This window comes from Melozone crissalis, unplaced genomic scaffold (assembly GCF_028551555.1).
Source record: "Melozone crissalis strain CALT ecotype California unplaced genomic scaffold, PUWL_Pcris_2 ptg000061l_1, whole genome shotgun sequence".
Taxonomy (NCBI): Eukaryota; Metazoa; Chordata; class Aves; order Passeriformes; family Passerellidae; genus Melozone; species Melozone crissalis.
In genome coordinates, this window is record NW_026535839.1 from 1,241,196 (window position 1) to 1,266,032 (window position 24,837).

General features: G+C 50.8%; 1 protein-coding gene across 5 annotated transcripts in view; it reads left to right on the forward strand.

Annotated features, from left to right (window-relative positions):
- The first annotated feature begins 16,527 nt into the window (after window positions 1-16,527).
- Window positions 16,528-24,837, forward strand: part of PWWP2A (PWWP domain containing 2A) — a 30,018-nt gene continuing 21,708 nt past the window's right edge. For all 5 annotated transcript variants that reach the window (XM_054288082.1, XM_054288083.1, XM_054288081.1 and 2 more), the window contains exon 1: window positions 16,528-17,199. In XM_054288082.1, coding sequence (XP_054144057.1) covers window positions 16,532-17,199 — 668 coding nt within the window. In that variant the 5' untranslated portion in view covers window positions 16,528-16,531. The remainder of the gene's footprint in view (window positions 17,200-24,837) is intronic.

Genomic DNA, 24,837 nt, shown 5'->3' on the forward strand with positions numbered 1-24,837 from the left:
ATAATCAGATTATATGAACGGTACTTGAGTTTTTATGCTCCCTGTCCATAAAGATCAGATTATATCGATACCATGATTATATTGATACCATATTATATTGTTCCACCATGAGATACAAAAACGCTGACAGCTCCACACAGGCATGGACAGGAGACTCCATAACGCCATGATTTGATCCTGCTGCTTGCAAGGAGCAGCTATGCAGAAAAGCTCTATTTGAATGTCCCAGGATGATGTAAATTCCAAGTGTGTGGTATTTGGAGACAGTGAACAGGAGTAAGTTGTCAGAGAAGTAAAACGCTTGTGGAAGCTCATCCCCAAAGGAAAAGGTCATCCAAAGTGAGCAGTGAATTCCCTGTGCCTCCAAGTCAGCTGCCTCTGATATGCAAAGCAGCCGAGTCTTCAAATGCTGCTGGGAACAGAGGGAGCTTTAAGGAGCCAAATCAAAGCCTTGGAAATCTTTGCTTTGAGAATTTGCTTGCACAAAATAATAACACAGCGTTTTTGCGTTCCTTTTGTCTGCGGAGTCCCCTTGCCCTTGGGTGGCTCCCAGCAGCCTCCCAGGTTTATGAACCTTTCAGAAGAGCTGCAGAAAGCCAGGGAGATTCACTCGGAGACAAAACGAGAATAAGGGAGGTAATTCCAGCAGACTGAGCCAGGCAGTGCCGGGCTTTGAAGCGCTTTTAGAGCTGGATTGCGAGCGAAGTGGGAGTGCGGATTGAGGATATCAGAGGGAGCTCTGCAGTGCCCACCGAGCTGCACTTAATGACTCCCTCGAACGCAGCTGCCTGGGGAAACCTGTGGAGCCCCGGATCCGGCAGCCCTCCTTAGGAAATGCTAATGATTATTAATTCCTCTGGCACTCAGAGTAATCATTGCTAATGAATTCAGGATGAGCTCATTTGGCCTTAATGTGCTGGGTAATTCCAGGGGAGCCCTGTTACACTCGGCCTCGTTAAGTGCCCGTTTAGTCTGGTCCGAGGTGCTGCTGCTCTCCAGCCCTAAAGAGCTGAGAATTCATCACCAGAGCGGGGCTGGAATATTACCCAGCTTGGGCAGAGCTAAAGATGCACAGAAATGCACCTGCCCAGAGCCTGTCCCTGCTCCAGAGGGGACATGGACCTGCCTGACAGACATGCAGAGCTCACAGACATGCAGAGACAGGAGCACCTGCAGGGCAGGAAGGCACACATGTCCCAAAAATCCCGTAGCTTTGGAGACTCCCTAAAAGAAAATCTAATTATTTTGTGGGACAACACTCCATCAAGAGAACCTTCAGTGTGTCTGGATCTCCAGAAAAGAAATTTCCAGAAAAACAAGACAACCAAAGGACTCATCCAGGCTGGCAGAGCCCCTGTGGGAAGGGCTTGGATCCCTCTGGTGCTCCTGATCTCCAGGTGGAGCCTCAGGGGCACTGCTGAGGCCTGGGCTGGAATTACAGAGACAGAAAACTAAACCTGGGCAAAATGTACCTGGCAGCACAACTTCTTGGGAATTAATTCCCTCCTTTCTCCAGGATACTTCCCTTTAATGAGTTACCCTGTGGTAAATGTTAGCAGTGGGTAAATTCACTGATATCCAGTTAAATGGGATGGGGATGGACAGCAGAAATGGAAAGCTATCTTGATTTTTAACAACTACAACAGAAGGCTTGAATTTTGTCAAGCCAGTTTGGATTTGTGTATCCTGAAGAGGCACAGAAGATTAATTTTGGCTGCTCTCAATTTGGCTCCCACAAAACTGCTCAGATTCCTTTGAAGTATCATCCTTGGATTAAGAGCCACTGTGGAATATTTTGAACTCCAATGGTTTTAGTCTAATTTAGACAATAGTTCAAAGGTTGCTAAAAAGGAAGATATAATTCAGCTTTATCTGCAGAGTCTTCTGGTCAAAAATCAGAGTTAAAGCTCCTTTCTCTATGGATTTCTTATATAGAAATATACAAAGCTCTAATAATGTGAGTAAGTGATGGCCCTGAGGACAGGAATCATTGCAACTCTTCTGGACTTTTCTGAGCAAACCCCAAAGCCACCCACCCCCTTTATCTGCACAGCTCATGGGCTGGGTTGTAAAGGAATTATTACCTGATAATATCTATGTGCTTAGGTATTATTACTTGATAATATCTGTGTGCTTGTCCTTGTGACACATCAGATAACAGCTCCAAATGGAGATTTTCCTGCAGGGAATCTGATTGGGATTTCCTCCCAGGCTGTGGCTTCCCACCAGAGAAATCCTGCTGTTGCAGAGCATTCCCTCAGCTCTGCTTGCCCAAGCTCTGTCAAAGGGAACATTCAATTCAAACACTGCCCTTTTCTTTCTCTGAGGCCACATCTGGTTTGCAGTTGACCTCTCGGTGTTCCCAAGTCCCCTCCTCTCTGTGTCACCCTCTGAAGCCTTTCCTGCTCTCCCTTCCCTGCAGCTCACCTGGGGAGGGCTCAGGTGGAGCAGCACCTGCCTGCGCCTGGGGAGAAACCACCCCAGAACCAACCAGAGGGATTTGATCTGAAATAATCAAAGGCACGCAGGAGAAACCAATATTTGAGTGAATTTTTCTTCTGCCAGTGCAGTGTTTAGTAAGTGCCCCACTGAAAATGTTGATCCAAGACAAGTGTGCAGGGACAGAGAGAGTCTGAGAAGCAGAGGAGGATTTCTTTCCCTGAAATACAAGAAAAGCCAGTTTTCTTTGCACAGAAAGCCTCTTCTGGGCCTCAGCTCTGCTTTGATGTGTGTGATCCACAGCAACATCTCACTGCATACTTTCAGCTCTTTGAAATTGTTTATATTGCCTTGGATACATTTATCAGGAGATGAAAATATACTTCTGTGGCAGAGAAAATACACACATCTCAGTGCTGGTCCTTCCCCACCTCCACACCAAGCACATCTTTGCATCTCCTTGTTCCAGGAGCTGCTTTTATTACATCTGGTGTCCCTCTTCTACAGTTTGATTTATTCCTGAGTTGCTCAGCACTAAGCTGGCTCTTATTAATCAAACAACATTGATGGAAAAGTGGGAAAATGAGACTGGGTTGGTAACAGCTGTGATTTTCTCAAACCCTGGAATAAGCCACATTTCTCTTAAAGATTCCTTCCAGAATTGGAAGAAAAATCTGGAAAACACTTGAAAATCTGAACTTCTGTTTAAGAGTTTCTTTACTCCAGAGTACCAAACAACAGCTGTTTCCCTCCTAAACAATGGGAAAGCATCAGGGGCCAGAAAGCCCCTAAAAATACCAGATTGGTTCAGTTGATCAGAGCAGGGTGCTGAGAACAGCAGGTTTGTGGGTTCAGTCCCTGTATGGGCTTAAGAGTTGGACTTGATGGTCCTTGTGGGTCCCTTCCTCAGAGCATTCTGTGATCTGGAAATTGGTTTGTTTTTTTTAAACTTGATTTTTAACCTAAACTTGCCTTTTCCAATGGCTCAGACTGGTGACATGCACAGGTCACTCTCAGGTTGCTCAAAAGCTCAGTGACTGGGGAGGAACCAGCTTCCCAAAATTCTGCTTCCTCGGACACAAAATGCTCTTGCAAAATCTGCTTTTGGAAAGAACTTGCAGCCCGGAGTAAAGCAGGATCCTGGCTGGCCCCGTGGCTCCCCTGGTGGCTCCAGGAGCAGCAGGGTTTGTCTGGCAGCCAGGTGAGCTCACCTGTGCTGGGCCACAGCACCATCCAGTGCCAGCTCCCTGCTGCTGAGCCCTGCCCTGGGAGTTCCAGGCCAAGCTGCAGCTCTGCCCTAACAGGCAGGAGAGGAAAAGCAACCAAAATACCTCAGCTCTCCCTGCGCCACAACTGGGGGTTTTGTCACATTTACAAAATTCAGGGTCTCGGGATCACAGACTGGTTGGGGTTGGAAGGACCCTGAAGATCCTCCATTTCCAACCCCCTGATGCAAAGTTTCGGGGCACAGTATGGATTTTGAAGCTGAAGGGGAATCTGTTGGGTTTTAATCTGCATTTCTACAGAGCTTTTCTACCTGTGATCTGTACTCAGGGCCTGTTTATATCTGTTTTGGGGGGGATTTTTATCTGCACTGTTGCCACCCAGCATTGTTTGCAAGCCAGGGCTCACTAAGAAACCTTGCAGGTTATTGGTACCAGCAGGGATGCTGTTCGGTGCTGGCACAAGGCCGAGCCAGGGCCAAACCCAGGGTCTGTTTTCCCTCCCCAAAGCTGGGGAGCAGTTCAGGGTGTTTGGGTGTCCCTGCAAGAAGGAGGAGTTCCCCCAGGGAAGCAGGGAATGAACCCCTGCAGTGGTGTTGGCCATGGATGATGCTCACAGGGGTGGCAGCTGCAGGGAGAGGCTGCCCATCCCTCCTGTTCCTGGGGCTGTGAGAGCTGCCCATCCCTCCTGTTCCTGGGGTTGTGAGAGCTGCCCATCCCTCCTGCTCCTGAGGCTGTGAGAGCTGCCCATCCCTCCTGCTCCTGGGGCTGTGAGAGCTGCCCATCCCTCCTGCTCCTGGGGCTGTGAGAGCTGCCCATCCCTCCTGTTCCTGGGGCTGTGAGAGCTGCCCATCCCTCCTGCTCCTGGGGCAGGGAGAGCTGCCCATCCCTCCTGTTCCTGGGGCTGTGAGAGCTGCCCATCCCTCCTGTTCCTGGGGCTGTGAGAGCTGCCCATCCCTCCTGTTCCTGAGGCAGGGAGAGCTGCCCATCCCTCCTGCTCCTGGGGCTGTGAGAGCTGCCCATCCCTTCTGTTCCTGGGGCAGGGAGAGCTGCCCATCCCTCCTGTTCCTGAGGCAGGGAGAGCTGCCCATCCCTCCTGCTCCTGGGGCTGTGAGAGCTGCCCATCCCTCCTGTTCCTGGGGCAGGGAGAGCTGCCCATCCCTCCTGCTCCTGGGGCTGTGAGAGCTGCCCATCCCTCCTGTTCCTGGGGCAGGGAGAGCTGCCCATCCCTCCTGCCAGGATGGATCCGTGGGTCAGCCCAGGGAGCAGCTCCAGCCCTCCCCAGCAGAGCACATGGGGCTGCAGCTCTGCCCCTGCTGGGAGTGGGAATCCCTGGGAATGCTGCAATCCTTCAGTGCTGATTTAGGGGCTTGTCTGAGAAAAAAACCCTCCTCCTGCAACAATGGCTTTGTTCTGAGAGGTTTGGTTTTGTCTGGTCAGTGCCTGCTCTTTTAAGTCATTGTGACCTACATACAGAGAGGATCCAAATAAAAAATTCAAGAGAAAGAGCTCTCTGTGACACTGCCTGGCTGAGCCAGCCCTGCAGTTCTGTGGCCTCTGGATTACTTTTTCACACAGGGCCAGCTATATGAGTTTATATAAATTTTGTATGGTTGGGTTCTTTTCTTCATTATCATATGAATGTTTAAATATCCCTCCTGAAGGAAAAATGTAGAGTTTACCCACTGAGGGTGAAGGGATGGACACAGCCTTGCTAGTGCTGTTATCCTGATGATATAAAGAGAAACCCAGCCTGGAGCTGTGCCTCTGAATAGAGCCCAGGACTGAGCACAGGGGGATGTCCACACCTCCATCACCCTGAGCCCCAGGTTCCTGTGCCAACACACAGCACAGCAGCTGGGTTAAAATCATTTTCCCCAGGACGCTTTGATGAGGTCTGGATGGCACAAGGAATCGCTCTGGAGATGTGGAATCCAAGCCCTGCTCTACCTCCCATTTAAATCAGGATTAGTGGCACCATGACTCCTGCTGAGTGCTCCTTAAGCTGGGTGGGATCAGCTCAAATCCCAGGGGCTGCAAACTTGCTGCAAACTGATTTCACAGCCCAGAGCTCTGTTCCGCCTGGGGGAGAGCTGTGCTGCTGCTCCAGCCCTGCAATCCCTGCCCCAGCTGGAGAAACAAGAACAGCCCCGGGGCTGAGGTGCCCTGCAAGGTGCTGTGCCCTGTCCCTGCCCCTGTGCCTCTCCCTGTCCCTGCCCCTGTCCCTGTCCCTGTCCCTGTCCCTGCCCCTGTCCCTGTCCCTGTCCCTGTCCCTGTCCCTGCCCCTGTCCTGTGCCTCTCCCTCTCCCTGCCCCTGTCCCTGTCCCTGTCCCTGCCCCTGTGCCTCTCCCTGTCCCTGTCCCTGTCCCTGTCCCTGTCCCTGTCCCTGTCCCTCTCCCTGCCCCTGTCCTGTGCCTCTCCCTGTCCCTGCCCCTGTGCCTCTCCCTGTCCCTGTCCCTGTCCCTGTCCCTGTCCCTGCCCCTGTCCTGTGCCTGTCCCTGTCCCTGTGCCTGTGCCTCTCCCTGTCCCTGCCCCTGTCCTGTGCCTCTCCCTCTCCCTGCCCCTGTCCCTGCCCCTGTCCCTGTCCCTGCCCCTGTGCCTCTCCCTCTCCCTGTCCCTGTCCCTGCCCCTGCCCCTGTCCTGTGCCTCTCCCTGTCCCTGTCCCTGCCCCTGTCCCTGTCCCTGCCCCTCTCCCTCTCCCTGTCCCTGCCCCTGTCCCTGTCCCTGTCCCTGTCCCTGCCCCTCTCCCTCTCCCTGTCCCTCTCCCTGTCCCTGTCCCTGTCCCTGTCCCTGTCCCTCTCCCTGTCCCTGTCCCTGCCCCTGTCCCTGCCCCTGTAGGGCTGCTGCTCCTGAGCAGGGTCTGCACAAGCAGGGGCAGCTCCCCCAGCCTGGCACTCTCCCTGCTCCCAGAGAACAACTGGCATTTCAGCCCAGCCCAGGGAAGCAGCTGGCTGGGGGTGAGGGAGGAAGCAAATCGGAGTTTATGGGGATCAAACAGGCCCCCATCACTCCTTGTGCTTGGGCTGCAGGGCCAGCTCGCATCCACCTCTGCTGCTGATTGTTTTTTTGACAGGAATTGCTCCCCAAACAGTCATGTTCAGTGATTATTTGTCTCCTTTCCTCTTCCCCTGATTACAGCCAGGCTGGGACATCCCTGATCCGCATAGAAATGAATATTTGAAAAGGCAGGGCTGTCCTCCAAGGGCCCAGAGCACCATTAGGCCTCCAGATTTACTGCCCCACCAGAGGCCAGGGGGGTAATGAGGCAGCAGCAATGGCCACGGATCAGGAGAGAGCAGCTCAGAGAAAGGGATTCGCCTTGGCACATTCCTGGCTGTAAATTAAAATTATCACTGAGGTCCTGCCTTTATCAGAGGATTTTTCACCTGGTTCTGTAGCCCCACCCCCAGAGCTCTGCACTGTGGCAGCTCCTGTGGGCTCTGCAATGTGTTTTGCCTGTGCTGATGGACAGGAAGCACCAGCATCCAAACCCCAAGCACATTTAAACAGGACTTGTGCTGTGTCACTGTGGGGGATGAAGTCCTGCAGGAGGGATTTTCCCTCAGTGCTGGGCAGTGCCTGCTCTGTGGGCCCTGCCAGGAGCCCAGGTTTGCCCAGGACTCTGGGGGAAGCACTGGCATTAACTGCAATCTGTGCACCCAGGCTGCTCCAGCTGCAGCAGGAGTGCTCCTGAGTGGCAGGAATTGTGTCCCCCCCATGTTAAACACATGCACAGCTCCCAGTCCTGCAGCAGCAGAGCCAGGAGTGCTCCTGAGTGGCAGGAATTGTGTCCCCCCATGTTAAACACATGCACAGCTCCCAGTCCTGCAGCAGCAGAGCCAGGAGTGCTCCTGAGTGGCAGGAATTGTGTCCCCCCATGTTAAACACATGCACAGCTCCCAGTCCTGCAGCACCAGAGCCAGGAGTGCTCCTGAGTGGCAGGAATTGTGTCCCCCCATGTTAAACACATGCACAGCTCCCAGTCCTGCAGCACCAGAGCCAGGAGTGCTCCTGAGTGGCAGGAATTGTGTCCCCCCCATGTTAAACACATGCACAGCTCCCAGTCCTGCAGCAGCAGAGCCAGGAGTGCTCCTGAGTGGCAGGAATTGTGTCCCCCCATGTTAAACACATGCACAGCTCCCAGTCCTGCAGCAGCAGAGCCCTGCAATCCAGCACCTCCAGCCTGGGCTCCCTCTCTCCCCCTGGACCTGCAAAGATCTGCAGAGCTTTGTGTCCCAAAGTGCTGAGCCCTCGGAACTGACTCATGTTTTCCCTCATTCGGGAATGATTCAAGAGCTTCCTCTGGCCTGACCACATGTGACTCACCCCGGGTGACTTCAGAAATTCAAACCAAATTGAGATTGGTGGAGAAAAGGCAAAACTAAAGTCAAATTGTAACTACTGTGTGACAAAGTATTCCTGCCTGCAGTCTGCAGGCAGAAGAGGATTCATCTGCTCCAAGCCTGTGTCCACCAGCCAATTTGATTTCATTCTAAGGGGAAAATATCATGAGTATCAGAAATCCCTTTTATATTAAATTTATCCCCTAGAGGAAAACCCTTTGCAATGACAAAAAATTCCTTGTACCACAGAGAAGAATGTTTCCAAACCCCACTCACACAGAGCTAGGAACCCACGGTGAACAGGCAGAGAAACTGTTCCACATTTCCCAGATACAATGTCCTAGAGAACAGTGTTTTAACTGCAAAGAGCTGTTTTGTTTGAAGAGCTTACACAAGCATTTAAACCTTTCCCATTTCATGCAGGAGACAGTTGCCAAGTCTGCTCTGTGCCTGCAAGCACAGATGAGCACAGAGGATGCTTTGTGAGGACTGATTATATTCTATTTACCAAATTTTAAACAGCACTGATTTTTACATCTCTCCTTCTTCATCTCAGAGAGGACAAGAGGTTTTCTCCTTTCTCCTCTGTTCCTTCCTGCACTGGGGATGTGTGGCTGCTTTTATGCAGAATCCTGACTGAGGCTTCTCCATTCTCATTAAGGGATAACTTGATTCAATCCTGGTAATTATTTTGGGATCCAGTCCCTCACCTTGCATTGTGTGATTCACCAAGGGAATCTCCTACAGAATTGTGTCCCTTGAAGGGTGCAGCATGAAATTCCAGATTTCAGAACATTTTTGCCAAAGCAGAACAAGCAGAGCACCCCAGACACGTCCTAGGCTGAGGCACCAGAGGTGGAGAAGGAGCTCTCAGTAAACCCCAGGTGCCAGCAGAGCAATGCCCCGTGCCAGGGGCTCTGCTGTGGATTATCCAGATCTCCAGACACAAGGGAGGAACCCTGGCTGAAGGGCAGATTGCTTTCAAACAGTGGCTGTAATTCCCAATCTTTTCCTCAGAACAAATACAATTACAGTTCATTTATTTTCCTTACATTTTTCCATCCCCTTTTATTCAGAAATCAGGCTGAGCCTAAACAGAGGAAGCCTACAACCTTACAATCCTGCAGCAGAGCAGCCATTACTGGGTGCTTCCTTTTCAGCATCAAGTACCTCTGTTGTGGTTTCACTTCTGTATTTTCTAAACTAGCATGAACTGTGCCTGGAAAATGCATTTTTTAGAGCATTTCTCAATGTTTTGGAAGCCTAAACTTGCCTACACCAGAGAGAAACAACCACACACTTCCATGCAGTTGTTCCAGTGAACAGAAATAAATGTAAGCTGGCAAAGGTATCTTTGGCCAGCAGAGTTTGTGCTGCTCAGCACGCTGGTTTCAGCAGCAGTGGGGACAGAACTGTTAAGAATAAAGTATTATCCAGCTCCAGCAGCATATCCTGGGCACAGCAGCTCAGCCCTGCTCTGTGATAAGCCCCACATGGAGGATTAGATTAGGGCAGTATAGAGAAATATTGGCTGCACCAACACATTTCCTCAGAGGGTGGTGACTCAGTTGTTGAAGGCTTGCATTTTTGTTTTTATTATTTGCTGAAGGGTGAGTGGGGAGAGTTTCACTGGGCCAGCTCTGGAAAGAGGGTCGAGGGCAAGATCCAGCTCTGGTCCCAGGGAATGCAGTGAAAAGCACAAACAATGCTCTGCAAATCATCAAGATTGGCTCTAATTGCATTCATCTTCTGCCTTTGGAGCTGCTAACAGACAGATGTGCAGGAGCCACAGCTGAATGGCCCCTGACAGAGATGTTCTCACTCCTGGCATTTGTCACTTTGTGGACTTGTCTGTGACAGGACCAAGGAAAAGGATTTTTTAGAGTTCCCATTCTGATTGCATCACTCCAGCTCTACACTCCCCAAAACTCTTGGACAAGCAACATTTACTGTCTTTTTGCACAGATCACCACGTCCTTATCAAATCTCTCATGTCAATCATCTCTGCTGTGGCTTTGTGGAGCAGCTGCCAATCACCCACCCTGCCACCACAAATCCCAGTGCTCCATTGATTCCAGTATCAGAGCCACAGCCTGTTTTGTTCTGGAGGTGATGGGATGGTTTTTCCCTGGCCTGAGTTAAAGAGAGTCTCTGAATGAGGCCAACACAATTCCCAACCATTGACAGTCCTGGAAAGGCAGCAGAGCAAGCTCTTGGTGTGAAGAATTCTTTCCCTTGATGTACAAGCCCCTTGTAAATGGTGTTGCTCAGAGTCAGAACGTACAAGATTACCTGGGAGGAGAAATGAAAAACTGACCTGACTTTACCAAAGGAAGTGACTTGTAAAGGGCCATGCTGGGATTTGCAGGTGAGCTCTGACAGGAATTCAGGCTGAGCCTGGGCGCTCCATGAATTGTTCCTACTTGGAATTGCATTAGGAAAGGGTGAGAAAAGATGCCACCAGATATCCATAAAATACAGGGATACATCTCTTGCTTGAAATACACTTGGCACAAGAGGTTCCACAAGAAACCAGAAGATGAGACAGTGACAAGAACCAAGGTCTGTAAGAGACCACAAAACACTGACCGAGAGCAATTTGGGAGATAATTTCCTTACACATTCCCCCTCAACCCCTGTGATATTTTAAAGTAATAACAAACTTGCCATTTTTATTTATCACCAGGGTCCCTTCATTATTTTTATCCAGAATGCAAAAATACACAAAGCAGACAGGGACATGCAGTCCATTTTCTATCAAAATCAGAAAGCTGAAAATACCTGCCTGTGATGACAGCACTTCTTTGCTCCCACCCCTCCCAGGAGAGCTGCAGACCTCAGGAAGAGCTGACTTATTTTTTGGGTTGGTTTCTTTGGGTTTTGACATAAAGACAAACTGCATAGCAAAGCTGAGCTTTCAATACTTTTGCTTTTTAAGCACAACTTTAAAAACTTGACTGCATTGTCATTTGTGCCCCACCCCTGCCTTTGGAACAGCTTCAAAAGTACCACAAGAAAGGCAGAGGGGCCAGGGGAGTGTGGAACCCCAGGCTCTGCAGTGCCTCCATCACAGACTGAGCTCCCAGCAATCGCCAGGTACAGCCCCTACGAGTTCTGACTGACATGGAGAAGCAGACAAGGTGTGAGATAAGAGTTACTTGGTTTTACTCAGGTAAACCACGAGGGCAAGCTGCCTTCAGGAGGGACAGCCTGTTACAGGCCCTTTGAAATCTCCCTAGGAAATCCCACCACCAATTTGTCTCTTTTGGGGACCACCTGCAGTGCTGGGCTCTGGTCTGCAGCCAGCCCATTTCCAGTTGTTGTATGTCACACAATGTCGAGCTGGAAAACACATTTGTCTCCACCAGTCGATTTACTGAAATCCATGCAATTGTTGAAGTCAAACAATTAGCAAGAAAGCTGAATGCCTCAGTAACTCTTCATTTAAGGAGAGAAATGAGTTTGTAATTTATGGAATAACTTGATGCATCTGAAAGACCAATTTTCTGATCCCTGTGTCATTGTCAAGGCTAACATTCAGCACTTACACAGCACTTCATCCTCAAGTTGTTTTTAAACCTTCACTATAATTAAACCACATCACTCTTGTGTGGATGAAATGTTATTGTCCATTTTTCACAGCCAGCAGAGCTGAGGCTCCACGTAGGTGCCAAGGAGAAGGACACAGTGACACAGGCAGTTGGCAGCTGCTCCTCCAGCTCGGATGTACAAGGGATCCAAATGATTCCCAGTCAATTCCATTTCCTCCCTTGTCCTGTCCCCTTGAGCTCTGTCAGCAACCAACCCCGATGAGAACAGCCTGTGTAGGATTCCCACTCCTCTTATGAAGGTGTTTTACCCTTCCTGCTGTTCCTATTTGAAACAGGATTCATCCCCAGGGACCAGAGGTGGGGGAAGGTCCCACCTCACCAGTTGGGCACTCTTGATGTAATCAGGGCTTGGCTGCAGATGTAGAATAACTCAGAAACACCACAAGGAACAAAAAAGTTGCTCTGACATATTTATGGCTAAAGAGACTTCTGTAATTTCTCAGAAGACTTTAATGAGAAATTCCCTATTAATTACCAAGCTGCCTTGCCCACAGCGGAGTTTGGCCTCCCCATCTGTCCTGGCTCCAGTCAGGATGCCCATTTTCTCTGAAAGGAGAAATCCATGGAGACACAATGCAGTGTGGCTGCCAGCAGCACCTGCAGCTGCACAGGCTGCAGAGGAAGGCAGGAACCAGACAGAGTAGAGATAAGACAGGAAGTACCTTCAGACTCCATTTCCTCACAATTACCAAGTGAGATCTCAGCAGTGAGACAGTGCCAGTCCTTCACCCCAAGGGCTCACAATTGCCATCTTTTTAAAGCACCCCCAGCTCTGGAAATTGATTTCAATCAATTCTCCATATGGACATTAGATTAAACTCCACTCATTGACTTCATCTCTTGTTCACAAGAAATGCAGCACATAATTGACTTTTCAGATTGCAGGGCAGAATTCTGGGGCACGTGAGACTGCAGTGAGGTTTTCTAAATCCTTTAATGCTCATCCCTAAACCCAACAAAATGAGCTCTGTGTTCACAGGGCCACAGAAATCAGTTACCAATATTACAGGAGGGACTGATGATTTTCTCACCCCAAACTAACTTTCTGTAATAATTCACTAACAAATTTCAATCCAGCTTAAATATAATTAACAATTGTTGTAAGAGCATTACTTTCCCAATCTGTTAGAGGAGAAGTGAGTTTTCAGCACACAACCAAGACCCAGATTTATGTTCAGTTTATTTGCCTGTATCCCTCTGCATTGCTCACATGCAGTGGTTTTCACTGGTTACACTCTTTAACTTAGAAAGCCTTGAACATTCCCCACCAGCAGTCATGCCTTGAAAACGCTGACTGGTGGATTTATTAGCGCTGTGCCAAGCTGTGAACACTAGACCTGGCTTGGGGAGGTTTGGTGGCCCTGCCCAGGGCCACAGGAAGCTGCTGTCACTGTGGCAGGCCCAGGAAGCCACCGTGACTGCAGCTGGATTGAGCAGGGCAGCAGAGCTCTGTGCTCCTGCAGCAGAGCCTGAAAAGGCTGCAGTGAGGATAAAACCCCATCCTGCAACGTGGGGAGCCCCAAAGCCTCAGTGGGGCTGCTGGAACTGCAGGCTGAGAACCTCCTCTCTAAAGCTCCTGCACCCCAGTGCAGGTATCAGGACAGGGATCTGCTGTGCCACCAAGACAAACTGTCCCTGTAAATGCACACAGAGAGCCCCGTGTGCCACTCTGAGGGGGATGAGCTGCAGCAGGGACAGCTCAGGCAGCCTGGACCTCTGCAGCCCCTGGGATTCCAGCAGCACCACGAGTTCCAGCCACTGGGCAACTCCAGGGCCAGCTCCTGTGGAGCTGCTGACGCAGCCTGGCTCTGAGGGAGCTGAGGGAAGCTGCAGTCACAGGTTTGGCTGCACTGGAACCCTGGTTACTGTCCATTTGTGAGGACTGCTCCTCAAAGCCCTGCACTGGCAGTGGCTCCTTCATGGCACTGCACTTCCAGGGAACTGGTGCCCAGAGTGATGCTCCCACTGTCCAGAACCCAAAATCTCCACACCCCATTAGTTATTACTGAAGTACTCAGACATGCTGGGACTGCTCACACCTCCAGAGTGGAGTTTCCTGACAGAACAAATCAATATCACTAACGCTGAGTTTAGAGGTTTCTCATGTCCCACACAAATAATTCCATTTCCATGGGTGCCATGCACAAACTCCAGCTGGATCTGCTGCTCCCCCACACCCCCTCACTCTCTCCACCCAAACTCATCTTCCTCAGCTACCCAACACATCTTTATGGAGCTCACCTCCATTTTTCCTGCCTTCATTTTATTGTTTTATTCCCTCTGATTGTCTCTTTGCCCTCTGTAATTTATAGTTTCTTCTCTCCATTTCTGTCCTTCCTGCCACTTGCTGAACACAGAGAGACTTGTTTTAATTTACAGAGAGTGTGGTACTGCAATCTGTTTCATTAACTTAATTAGTTTTATTTTGGCAATTTCTAAAGGTTCCAGGATAGAAAAAAAGACTCCAACTCTGCAATCACTCTGCAGACCAGTCTCTGTAAGGCAAATCCTGTCTTAAGGAGATTACAGGTTAGATTTGAAATAAATAGAAATTAAATGGTGATCAAAGGTATTTGGGATGGAAAAAATATATAGAGAGGGCTTTTTTGTTAAATTGATGATGTTCCATCCTGCATCTACATGCCTATGTTGGTGAGGTTGAATTTTAGAGTTACCTGTGGTACGGTATTTCTGCAGGGCAATATTCTGGGCTATAAATATCCTTATTTACCTCTTTTTAAAAGCACACACAGCATCTTTCAACATTCAAAGGAGCCGTTTATGTTTTATTTTGATCCCTCAGTAGGGTCAAACACATAATCTGCTGTTACTGCAGTGAAGCAGAGAACAAGCCATACACCCACTCTGTTCCCTATGGAGCGCAGGAATTGCCGGCCACTCCAGGGGATCGACAACACAACAATTTGCATTTGAATGTCTTCCATGAGCAACACCTGCTGAAAAGGTGCGTTTCAGCAGAAGACTTGCAAGAAGAAATCTTCCATTTTATGCCCATTCTTTACACAAACCCGGGCTTAACATAACAAAGAGCCTGCTGGGCTGAGCTGTTGGATCCGAGCATCCCATCAGCTCCAGGGCTGAGTAGTTTTAGTTTCTTTCTGTGTTAGTTGAGAATTTCTTGTAGGCTCAGGATTTACGGGCCCGTTCTCTGCTCAGCATCCATAGGGAGTGGAACAGAATGAGCGCACAGAATGGAAACACCATCACAGGATAAACCCCTGTGCTCGGCGGCCAAGGCCGGGACCCTGCTGGGCTCCCTCGGTGCCTGAAGGTGTCTGGAGCCCGGCGTTAGCAAACTGTGTCTGTGAGTGTGAGTGTCCTGAGGGTAGAAGCCCGGGTGACTGTGAGTGTCCTGAGGGCAGAATCCCGGGTGACTGTGAGTGTCCTGAGGGCACAGTCCCGGGTGAGTGTGAGTGTCCTGAGGGCACAGTCCCGGGTGTGTGTGAGTGTTCTGAGGGCACAATCCCGGGTGAGTGTGAGTGTCCTGAGGGTAGAAGCCCGGGTGACTGTGAGTGTCCTGAGGGCACAATCCCGGGTGAGTGTGAGTGTCCTGAGGGTAGAAGCCCGGGTGTGTGTGAGTGTCCTGAGGGCAGAATCCCGGGTGACTGTGAGTGTCCTGAGGGCAGAATCCCGGGTGAGTGTGAGTGTCCTGAGGGTAGAAGCCCGGGTGTGTGTGAGTGTCCTGAGGGCACAATCCCGGGTGTGTGTCAGTGTCCTGAGGGCACAGTCCCGGGTGTGTGTGAGTGTCCTGAGGGCACAATCCCGGGTGTGTGTGAGTGTCCTGAGGGTAGAAGCCTGGGTGTGTGTGAGTGTCCTGAGGGCAGAACCGGAGCGCTGCCCGGGGTTTGGGGCCGGCCGGGGCTCGGGCCAGCCGCTGCACTGGGCGGAAATCATTCACTCCTTTTCTCCCCTTCTGAGTCATTTCCAGCTGATGTGCCTAATTCATGGTGCTTAACACTTTAAAATGCCCATTTAGCTCACAAAAGGCACCAGTACCTCCGCCTGGGACAGGTGAGGGCAGCAGGGGGGGTCAGACATTGATCTGTAGTGACCAGGGACCCGAGCCAGGGAAGGGCTGGGGCTGTGCCAGGGGAGGTCAGGCTGGATTTTGGGAAAGGTTCTGATTCCTTCAAGGGCGCTGGCACTGCCCAGGCTCCCCAGGGATGGACACAGCCTGAGGCTGCCATAGCTCCAGGAGGGCTTGGACAGCGCTCCAGGGATGCACAGGGGCGATTGCTGGGATGACTGTGCAGGGACAGGAGCTGGGCTGGATGATCCTGTGGATCCCTGCCAGCCCAGCGTGTTCTGTGATACTCCCGCTCTCCAGTGTCACCCCCTTAGTGCTCTCCAGCACGGGACCAGCCGCTCCCCTGCCCGCGGGAGCAGCGCCGGGCTGTGCTCCGCGGGGAAGCCGCTCCAGGGCGATCCCCCGGGGGTTGACCTGACCACACCGAGGGGCAACGCGAGCCCTCCGAGGAGGACCCGTGTCCCATGGCCGGCCGGCCTCCCGCCCTCGCCATCTTCCCCCGCGAGCACCCCGCCACCGCGACAGACACTTGGAGCCGCCAATCACCGGCCTCCCTCGGGAGCGACGCCTCCCTCCACCAATCAGAGGGCGGAGCAGTCCCAGCAGCCCCACCCCTCACCTCCCCGGTGGCCTATAAAGCGTTAAACCACGCCCCCTCTTCCCCTTCCCGGCTCTACACTGAATGAAGCCCCCGCTGGCCAACGAGAAGTTCCTGCGGGGCTGGATGGACAGGTGCGCTGTCCAATAGAAGCGCAGCATTGCTGCGCGTCCGCCAATAGGACGCTATCTGCGAGCGCGGGGGGCGGGCTCTCCCTCCCCGCGGGCCGTGGCCGTCGCTCCCGCTGCTGGAGGGAGGCGGCGGAGAAAATGGCGGCCATGGCTGCGGAGGCGGCGGCGACTGCGGCGGTGCCGGGGGACGGTGGTGCCGGCGAGGCCGAGCCCGAGATGGAGCCGATCCCGGGCAGCGAGGCCGGCGCGGACCCTCTACCGGCCGTCAGCGAGGCCGTGGAGTCGGCGGTGCCGGATGGCGAGGAGGCCGACGGCGGCAAGGCCGAGGAGCCGCCGCCGGTGCAGCGCGCCCGGAGCCCCGGCGGGACTCGCGAGCCGGACGCGGGAAGGACGGAGGAGCCGCCGCCGCCGCCGCGCAGCCCGGGGGTGGAATCGCCGCGGGCCGAGCCCCGCGCAGCGCCCAGCCCGGGCTGCTCGGAGCCGCCGCAGCCCTGCCCGCCGCCCGAGCCGGCCCGGGAGCCGCCGCAGCCCTGCCCGCCGGCTGCCGGGGGCTCCGCGGGGCCCGGGGAGGAGCCGCCCCGGCCGGAGGAGGAGGAGCCGGATGCTGCTGCTGCCGCCGCCGCCGCGGTGGAGCCCGAGCCGGCGGTGCCCGCGGCCCCGGGCGGAGGGGAGGCGGAGGTGCCGGCGCTGCTGCCCGGCTCCGAGGTGCGGGTCACCCTGGACCACATCATCGAGGACGCCCTGGTGGTCTCGTTCCGGCTGGGAGAGAAGCTTTTTTCCGGGGTCCTCATGGACCTCTCGAAAAGGTGAGAGCTCGGGGGGAGCCGAGCCCGAGCCCCCACCCAGCGCCGAGCCCGGGAGCGCTCCCGGAGCCGCCGGGGGCGGGATGGGGGGCGGCCCTGCCGGGAGCCTCGTGGGCTCTGCAGCTTCCCTTCCATCCCATCCTATCCCCATCCCATCGCTCCCCATCCCATCCTAGCCCTCCTCTGCCCCGGGCCGAGCGGCTTCTGCACCCGCGTCCTCCCGGAGGAGCGGAGCCGCAGCTCCCGAGCATCCTCCTCTTCCTCATCTTCCTCCTCTTCCTCCTCCTCGACCCTTCAGCCGGGCATGGGCAGGGTCCCCCGCCCAGGGAATGGGCAAACGGGAGCGCCGGGAGTGGGGCGAGCACACGGGCACAGCCCTGGGGCTTGGCCGGGGCTCCAGAGCATCCCTGCGTGCCGGGAGCAGCACCCGAGCTCCGAGCCTGGCGTTTATTGCCCTCTTTGTACAGAACCAGAGCTCTCATTGCCCTGCTCGTTCGGGCTTACATTGCCTAGGTAACCTTCATTTTCAGTACATACTATTTTCCAGAATAATGGTTTTCCAGCTAGGCTCTTGCAGTTGTTAATTAGTATGATTGCTCCTTGTACCCAATGGACGCGGTGAAGTTTCATGGTTCTTGAATATCCTTGTGGACTGGGGGATTTTTATGTATCTCTGAATAACTTATCAGACAGCAGGGTTTGGGGTTTGCCGTTTTTCACTGCCTTTCAGTAGTGAGATGCTCTTGGGAGACCGGAAATCATGGTATCTTACAAACAATCTAGGTTCTGTCAGCAGGTTGAAAATTCTTCTTCATCTTAGTGGGTTTTTCCCTAGGCATGTAAGGACTCTGCAAGTTCATGAGAGAAAAGTGAAATGTAACAAGGTTGTTATTTAAAATAATCGGTATGTAAAATATGCAGCACTTTTCTCCCTCAGATTTAAGCTGTGTGGACATATGTCTTTTATCACTCCTTTTATGTTGTTAGTAGCTGTTCAGCAGCTTCCTGGTATATTAATATTGTCAGTGCTCCCTAAAAGGGAGCTTGTGGCACTCCTGGCTTGGGCCTCAGTGCGAGGTTGGGGTTTGACTCCAAAGGCCTTGTCTGACCCCCAAGTCATTTCAGTCTGTCGCTTGATGAGCTGTGAAATGCTGAGCAAAACTCCAGCCGCTTGTGGGCTGAAACAGCATCTCAGATCCGGGCAGGAGGTGACACAGATGAGGTGTGATCCTGGGTAACACGAGCTCTTTTGTAGGTTTGAAGCTGTCCCAGCTGAATGCCGTGATTGCTCTGGGCAGGAGGGTGGCAAAGAGTGCAGGGAAATGCCAGCTTCTCCTTTTCTCCTGAAAGGAAGGAATCCTGTCCTCCTAAACACACCCTGGCCACAAACATCCCGGTTTTCCCAGGCTCTGGTGCACTGGGGAGCCTCTGGCAGGCAGCAGATCTGCAGCCCTTTGCAGCAGAAGTCACTTTGCAGGCTGGCTGCTGCTGCTGTGGCTCGGTGGGAGCATCTCCAGCCTGCCTGGGTCCAGGGCAGCTCCTGGGACAAAGCTTTGCCCTGGGAGCTGTGCAGGAGCCGTGCAGGGAGGCTGGGGCTGGCCCTCCCAGCTTCTCTTGCCAGTGGAGCCTTTTGCCTTCAGAGGTGCTTTACATGGCAGTCCAGGAGGGCAGGTTTGAATTCTAAAACCAAGCTCTGCAGAGGGCCTGGAAAAGAAGAACTGAGTTTTGAGACATAAGGTCTGTAATATTGGGCTGGTGACAGCAAAACGTTGGTAGATGACAGGAGTCTCTTATCAAATGTCTCAGAGCGGGAAATGCAGTGGGAAACAAGCTCTAGAAATAGTCCAAGAAATTCCTACCTCTAAGAAATCGAAGCATTATTTAGAAAAGTACTGCCTGTATGTCCAGCAATTCCATTTTATCACTTCTGTGGTGACTAACAGGTGGTATTGTCTAGGTGTCAGCTTTTCCTTATATCTGTTTATTTTTGTTTGCTGTAGCAGCACCTGCACTTGCAGAACATGAATATTTTTCATGAACTTCCTTCTGTGTCTGTGGCAGGCCCTGGAATTCTTGACATAAGTTTTTCCACTGGGCCAAAAAGAAAAAAGAAGGGCAGGGTTAAATGAAAACCACCTAAATTCCATGCATTTACATGACAACACTGGGATTTCCAGCATGGGATGGATGTGAGTGGTTGCTGAAATCTGTCTCATTCAAATGCATGGGAGTAATCTCAATTTTCCTAATGCCAAAGGGATCAATATTTTAAGACTGACAGTTTTTACTGAGTAAAAGTGACAATTTGTATTAGAATTTGCTCATTCAGTATCTTCCAAAAGTGGCTGTGTTCAGTGCACATGCTAATGCTGTGTTCACTGTATGATCAGAAGGAAATAATTCCTATTCCTGTTTGGATCTTAATTCCTCTTTCCCCCTGCACCCTCCAGAGCAGTGAAGGTGCTTCTTTCATACAGTCCTAGGAAGAGTAAGTTTAAGTGACTATTTTAAAAACCTGTTCACTGTGTCCTTTTTTGTCTTCTCATGTAATTTTCTGAATTACTTGCACTCCGCAATGAAAGAAAAGCAAAAATATCCCCATTTATTGTGATTTTAAAGGGTTTTTTGGCTGTTTTATCACTTTTTCCATTGTTGAGATGGTGCCCTGACTTTGCATTTTATTCTTGGTGACTTGGTGTGCAGTCAGTGTAGAATACACTTGGTGTGTATTCTTGGTGTGCAGTCAGTGATATTTGTGTGAGGGGCTGATTCCCTCTCCCAGCCCCTGTAAATGGGATGTCCCTTTAGGGGTTTGTACACAAGCCCCTGGATGCTGAGTGGGTTTTATTCCTGCATTTTTTGGGGTTCAGGAGGCCCTTCCCTGCCTGCCCCAATGGCCATCTCCTGTTCCTGCTGCCCAGGGAGTTTTGCAGCCAGCAGAGAGCGGGGACCCACATGTCCTGAGTGCCAGGTCTGTTCGTTGTGCAGTAAATCCTCATCTGGAGAGGAGCATGTCCCCGCTTTGCTTACTCTGCAGGCTCATTGCACAAATCAGGGATGTGTTCCTGCTGTTAAACTTCATTAGTGCTGCTGCCATTACCTCTTAAGTGCTTTCCTGCTGCCAGAGTGAGGCTCTGCTGGGGGTTCTGGGCTGGACGTGCCTGATGGAGACAGGGAATGGAGCAGGAATGGTTGGGGAAAACCTCAGCATATCCAGGGCTGATCCCACAGCTGGGCAGCAGGAAAGGGGAGGGGATCCTTCCCTGCTCAGGTGAGACCCCACCTGCAGAGCTGCCCAGCCCTGGCCCAGCACAGCACGGAGCTGGAACTGCTGCAGACACCCAGAGGAGGCTCCAGGCTGCTGAGGGGGCTGCCAGGAGCATCCTCCCCCTGGAGATGGGCTGGCAGAGCTGGGGATGCTCGTTCTGCAGAGGAGAACGTTGTGTGGAGACCTCACAGCACCTTCCAGAGTCTGGAGGGGCTGCAGGGAGGCTGGAGAGGGAACTTCATCAGGAACTGGAGTGGCACGACAAGGGGAATGGCTCCCACTGCCAGAGGGCAGGGCTGGATGAGAGATTGGCAATGGGGAATTGTTCTCTGGCAGGGTGGGCAGGCCTTGGCACAGGCGTCCGGAGCAGCTGTGGCTGCCCCTGCATCCCTGGCAGTGCCCAAGGCCGGGCTGGACAGGGCTGGGAGCACCTGGGACAGTGGGAGGTGTCCCTGTCATGGCAGGGGTGGCACTGGGTGGGATTTAAGGTCCCTTCCAGCCCCTCTGGTTCTGTGGGGTTTGAAGTCCCAGTGAGCTGTACCTGGCATTGCTCACTCCCTGTTTGCTCAGGGGACAGGAGATGTCCATCCCACCTGCTGGCTCTGGGTAAATCCTGGTCTGCACCTGGAGGAAGTTGGTGGGAGGGAAATACCTGAGAATTGTAGCATTTGTAAATCTTAAAGTACAGGATTAAGAAGTTGTGGTTTTAGTTTGATCTTCTGAAGATTGGATTATTATTTCTGTGTGTATTTTTTTTTACCTCTCTAAAGATTAGGGGTGGAGGGGGGATTAAATTTATGTTCTGTTGTTTTGCCAGCAGTCAAAATTTGGCCTATTTATTGCTTTATCATTTAACTGAAATTGTCCTTCTAATCCTGCAGATGTGAAGGACATGTGTCTTGTCTTCTTCTCTGAACCTGTTCCCTTCTGACTTGTGTGTGTTCATAATAGTTCTTGAACAAGAGAGAGCAAAAAGTTGTTTTGTGAGCTGAGAGCCTTGGTTAGATATCCAGAAGATGTGCAGTGTGTTCCTTGTGACATATGTTTGAAATTATCTCTTTATTAGGCTTTGGTTATGGAGGGTAAGGAAGGACTTCCTGCTCCAAGGTGTGCATGAGCTGTGTGATGAAAATAAACTTTTATAGGCAATTTGCAATTCTTACGTTCCCAGAAGCAGTTTGCAGGTACTGACTCTTGAATCCTGTGCTTTTCCCAGTTTGTTAATTCAGCTTCTGCAGCAAGGGAATGATGTGAGAAGGAAGCAGCAGAAGCCTCACTTGAAAAACGTGGTGCATTTCTCCCTGCTCTTTGATTTAATAACCAGGGACTGCAGGTGCTCATCCTGGTCTGGGAAGGACTGGGGTCTGTAGGATGCCTGTTTGATGCACATTCTCAACAGTAAAGAAATGTCTGTGGCTCAGGCTTGTGTGTTTTGGTTTATTTAATTTTAAAACTTGCACTCAGTTCCCAAGATCCCCACACCTCGTCCCCTGCCCTTTTTGATTTCTCAGGAGCCCAGAGGAGCTTGGTGAAATTCTGATATTTAAGGAGCAGCTCCAGCATTTCTTTGACATTTGTTTTTATTGTCCCCAGAACGTGGGAAGCTCAGGTGTGATGAGAGAGTGCTTCAGAGGGTAATTCAGGTGTCTTTAGCTGGTGACTGGGAGAGGTTTTATTGAAGGTGTCAAGTGCAGCCTCACTTAGAGGGTAGGGTTAGAACTGGGCTCTGCATTGGGCCTCAAGCTCTCCTTTCCTGAGGGAATCTGTGTCTCCAGCTGTTGTGTGTTGGTCTGGGATGTGACAGATGATGGCTGACTGTCCTTCCTTGTGGAACTCTCTGTGTTCAGCAGCATGGCCTCTCCTGCCTTCTCAGGGTTCCTTGCCTTGGTTCAAGGTGTTAAAGCAGGGCAGGGGTAAATTTTCAGTCTGCATTCAGTTTATGTTCTGTTATGGACTGATGAATCTTGGCCGTCTTGGCACTTCAGTTCATCCATTATTGAATGGTATCATTCTCTTCCATATGTCCTGGTCTGGCATATGGATGTTCCTGAGGAGTATATTCAAGGTATAATCCTTCAAAATAGATCACAGCCAATGTATCAGCAAAGTGTCTGCTTCAAATGCAACTGACAGCTAATAATGGCAACAGATGTAAAAATTAAAAGATATTGCAGTTTAAACAGGCCTTCAGCTTTATGGATGTGCCAGTAAAATGATGGTAATGGTAATTATTAATGGAAAGCCTAAACTCAGAGCATCCTGCCTTTTCTTCCTGCTGTGCTGTTCCAGGGAGTCACTCACACTGCAGTCCTTCCATGGGTTCAGAGCTCTCAGTGAAATGTGCATTTTCTAAGCTATTTAGTCTGGTGCACATTGCTCAGGAGGTGAATAAACCGTGGTTTGGCTTCTGGCAATGCTTTTTTCAGGAAGGTGCCTGCACTTAAAGCAATATATTCCATCCTGTGCTTTATCACACCAAGTAAATCCTTCATTAAAAATAGGTTGTTGCATAATCTGTGTTTTCAATGCAGGTTATTTTGAGGAGTTCTGCAAAACTTTGTGTTCAAATAGCTATGATCTAACTGTGTATTACATGGAATGTTATAATTTAAAGCCTCAGTTTAGATGCATGAAATACATATCCATAGTTTTTTCAGCATATTATTATACTCCTGGAACTTCCATCCATGCAATAAAAATGCCTTCAGCTGTTGCTTGTCCTGGCTTTTGCAGAACACTGAGGTTGATCTTGGATACAAGAGCAGAAAATGTAACAGGAGATTTCTGATCAGCTCTTTACCACAGACTGAACACTTGAACACGAGTTTCTCTGCTTTGTTAATATCAGTTCAATGTGTCCAGAGACAAATGGGGAATAGTTCTGAACCTGCTCAGGGGCTTCACTCCTTTGGCAGAGCAAGGGGCTTTTCATTTCTCTCCCTTTGAGTAGGGAAGTCAGACATTGGAGAAATTAAAGCTTTAGGTACTAATGTAAAACACTTTCCCCCAGGGAGTGTTGTTTATGTACAAACAGTAATGAGTTAAAATGGGATTTGTTCTGTATCTCTCATGGTTATTTCTGAAAAAATACTCTTTAACTGTTCTGTTTTGCATATAAATTGAACAGTAATATGCATTCATTGTGGTAATTCTGCTGTAGGATTTAGGTTTGAAAGAAGTGGCTTTGCTTTCCTTAAGTACTTAAGTTTTATATGTCTGTAATACAAAACTCTCTGGCTTTAAATGACAGAGGTTTGGGTTTGGTACCCAAACTGGCTTTGGGATGCCATGGCTGCCTATTAATTAACTTGCAGCTGGCAGACTGGAAATGAAGCCTCCCTGTTTTTACCCTATTTCTGTCTCTGCACACCCTGGTCAATTGAAAGCTCCTCTCAGTGTAAATATCATTGGAGTGCCAGAATTGATCAGGCTCTCAGTTCAGTACAGGTCCTGGTGTCCTGTTGCTATTTCTGTCAGTGAAAATGTACATTTTGCTGTGCATCTGCAGCAGAGGTCCTGCTGATTGCCCTGGTTACTTGAAAACCTCTGAGAAATGAGTTTTGTACAGTATCACACCCATCCTGCCTTAGAGGTGCATTCTCCAGGCAGATCAGAGCTGGGACACCTTTGCAGGAGGGGCTGGCACCATGGAGAGCTGGCTCTGATTTCCCTGGGTGGGGAGCAGCAGGGCTCAGCTTCCCAGCACTGCCTGGGGTTGAGGCTGCAATTCCTATTCCTGAGGCTGGTTTTCTAACATTTCCCTTTAGTGAATGGTGCCATTCCTTGGGCTGTGATGTCTGGGGTAGGAGTGTTACAGACTCAGGGAGCAGCTGCAGCTTGGGCACCAGGGGATTTTTATTTTAAGCAAACAGCAATTGCAGTATAACTCTACTTTCATCCAGAAAAGCCTATTCTTGAAATCTTGTGGGGTAAGGTGATATTTAGGATCAGTATATTGAAAAAATTATTTTGTTGTTGGAATAAAGACAAGGTAATTACTTGTAGAACTTAAACATGGAAGGTGTGACGAAAGGAGCCTGTTGGAGTCTCACTGTGGGGAACTGAAATTCTGCTCAGGGCTGAGCTAGTGCCAGCCATGACTGACTGGGGGATCAGTAAATGTCATGATACAACTCAGCTGTGTGCCTTGGAGCTTTTTAATTTTGTTTCCTATAGATGCCTTGTGGTCCTCCTTCATCTCTGTGGCAGATGAACCAAATGCTTTTGCAGCTTTTCTCTCTAACTACTAACACAACTAACTAGTTCAGCCTTGCAGCTGGTGTGACAAAAACTGCTGTGGGTGTATGAGAAGTATTTCTCTTCAAGGTCCATCAGCCAGGTGTGTGAAGATAGGCCTGGAAATTCTGGTACAT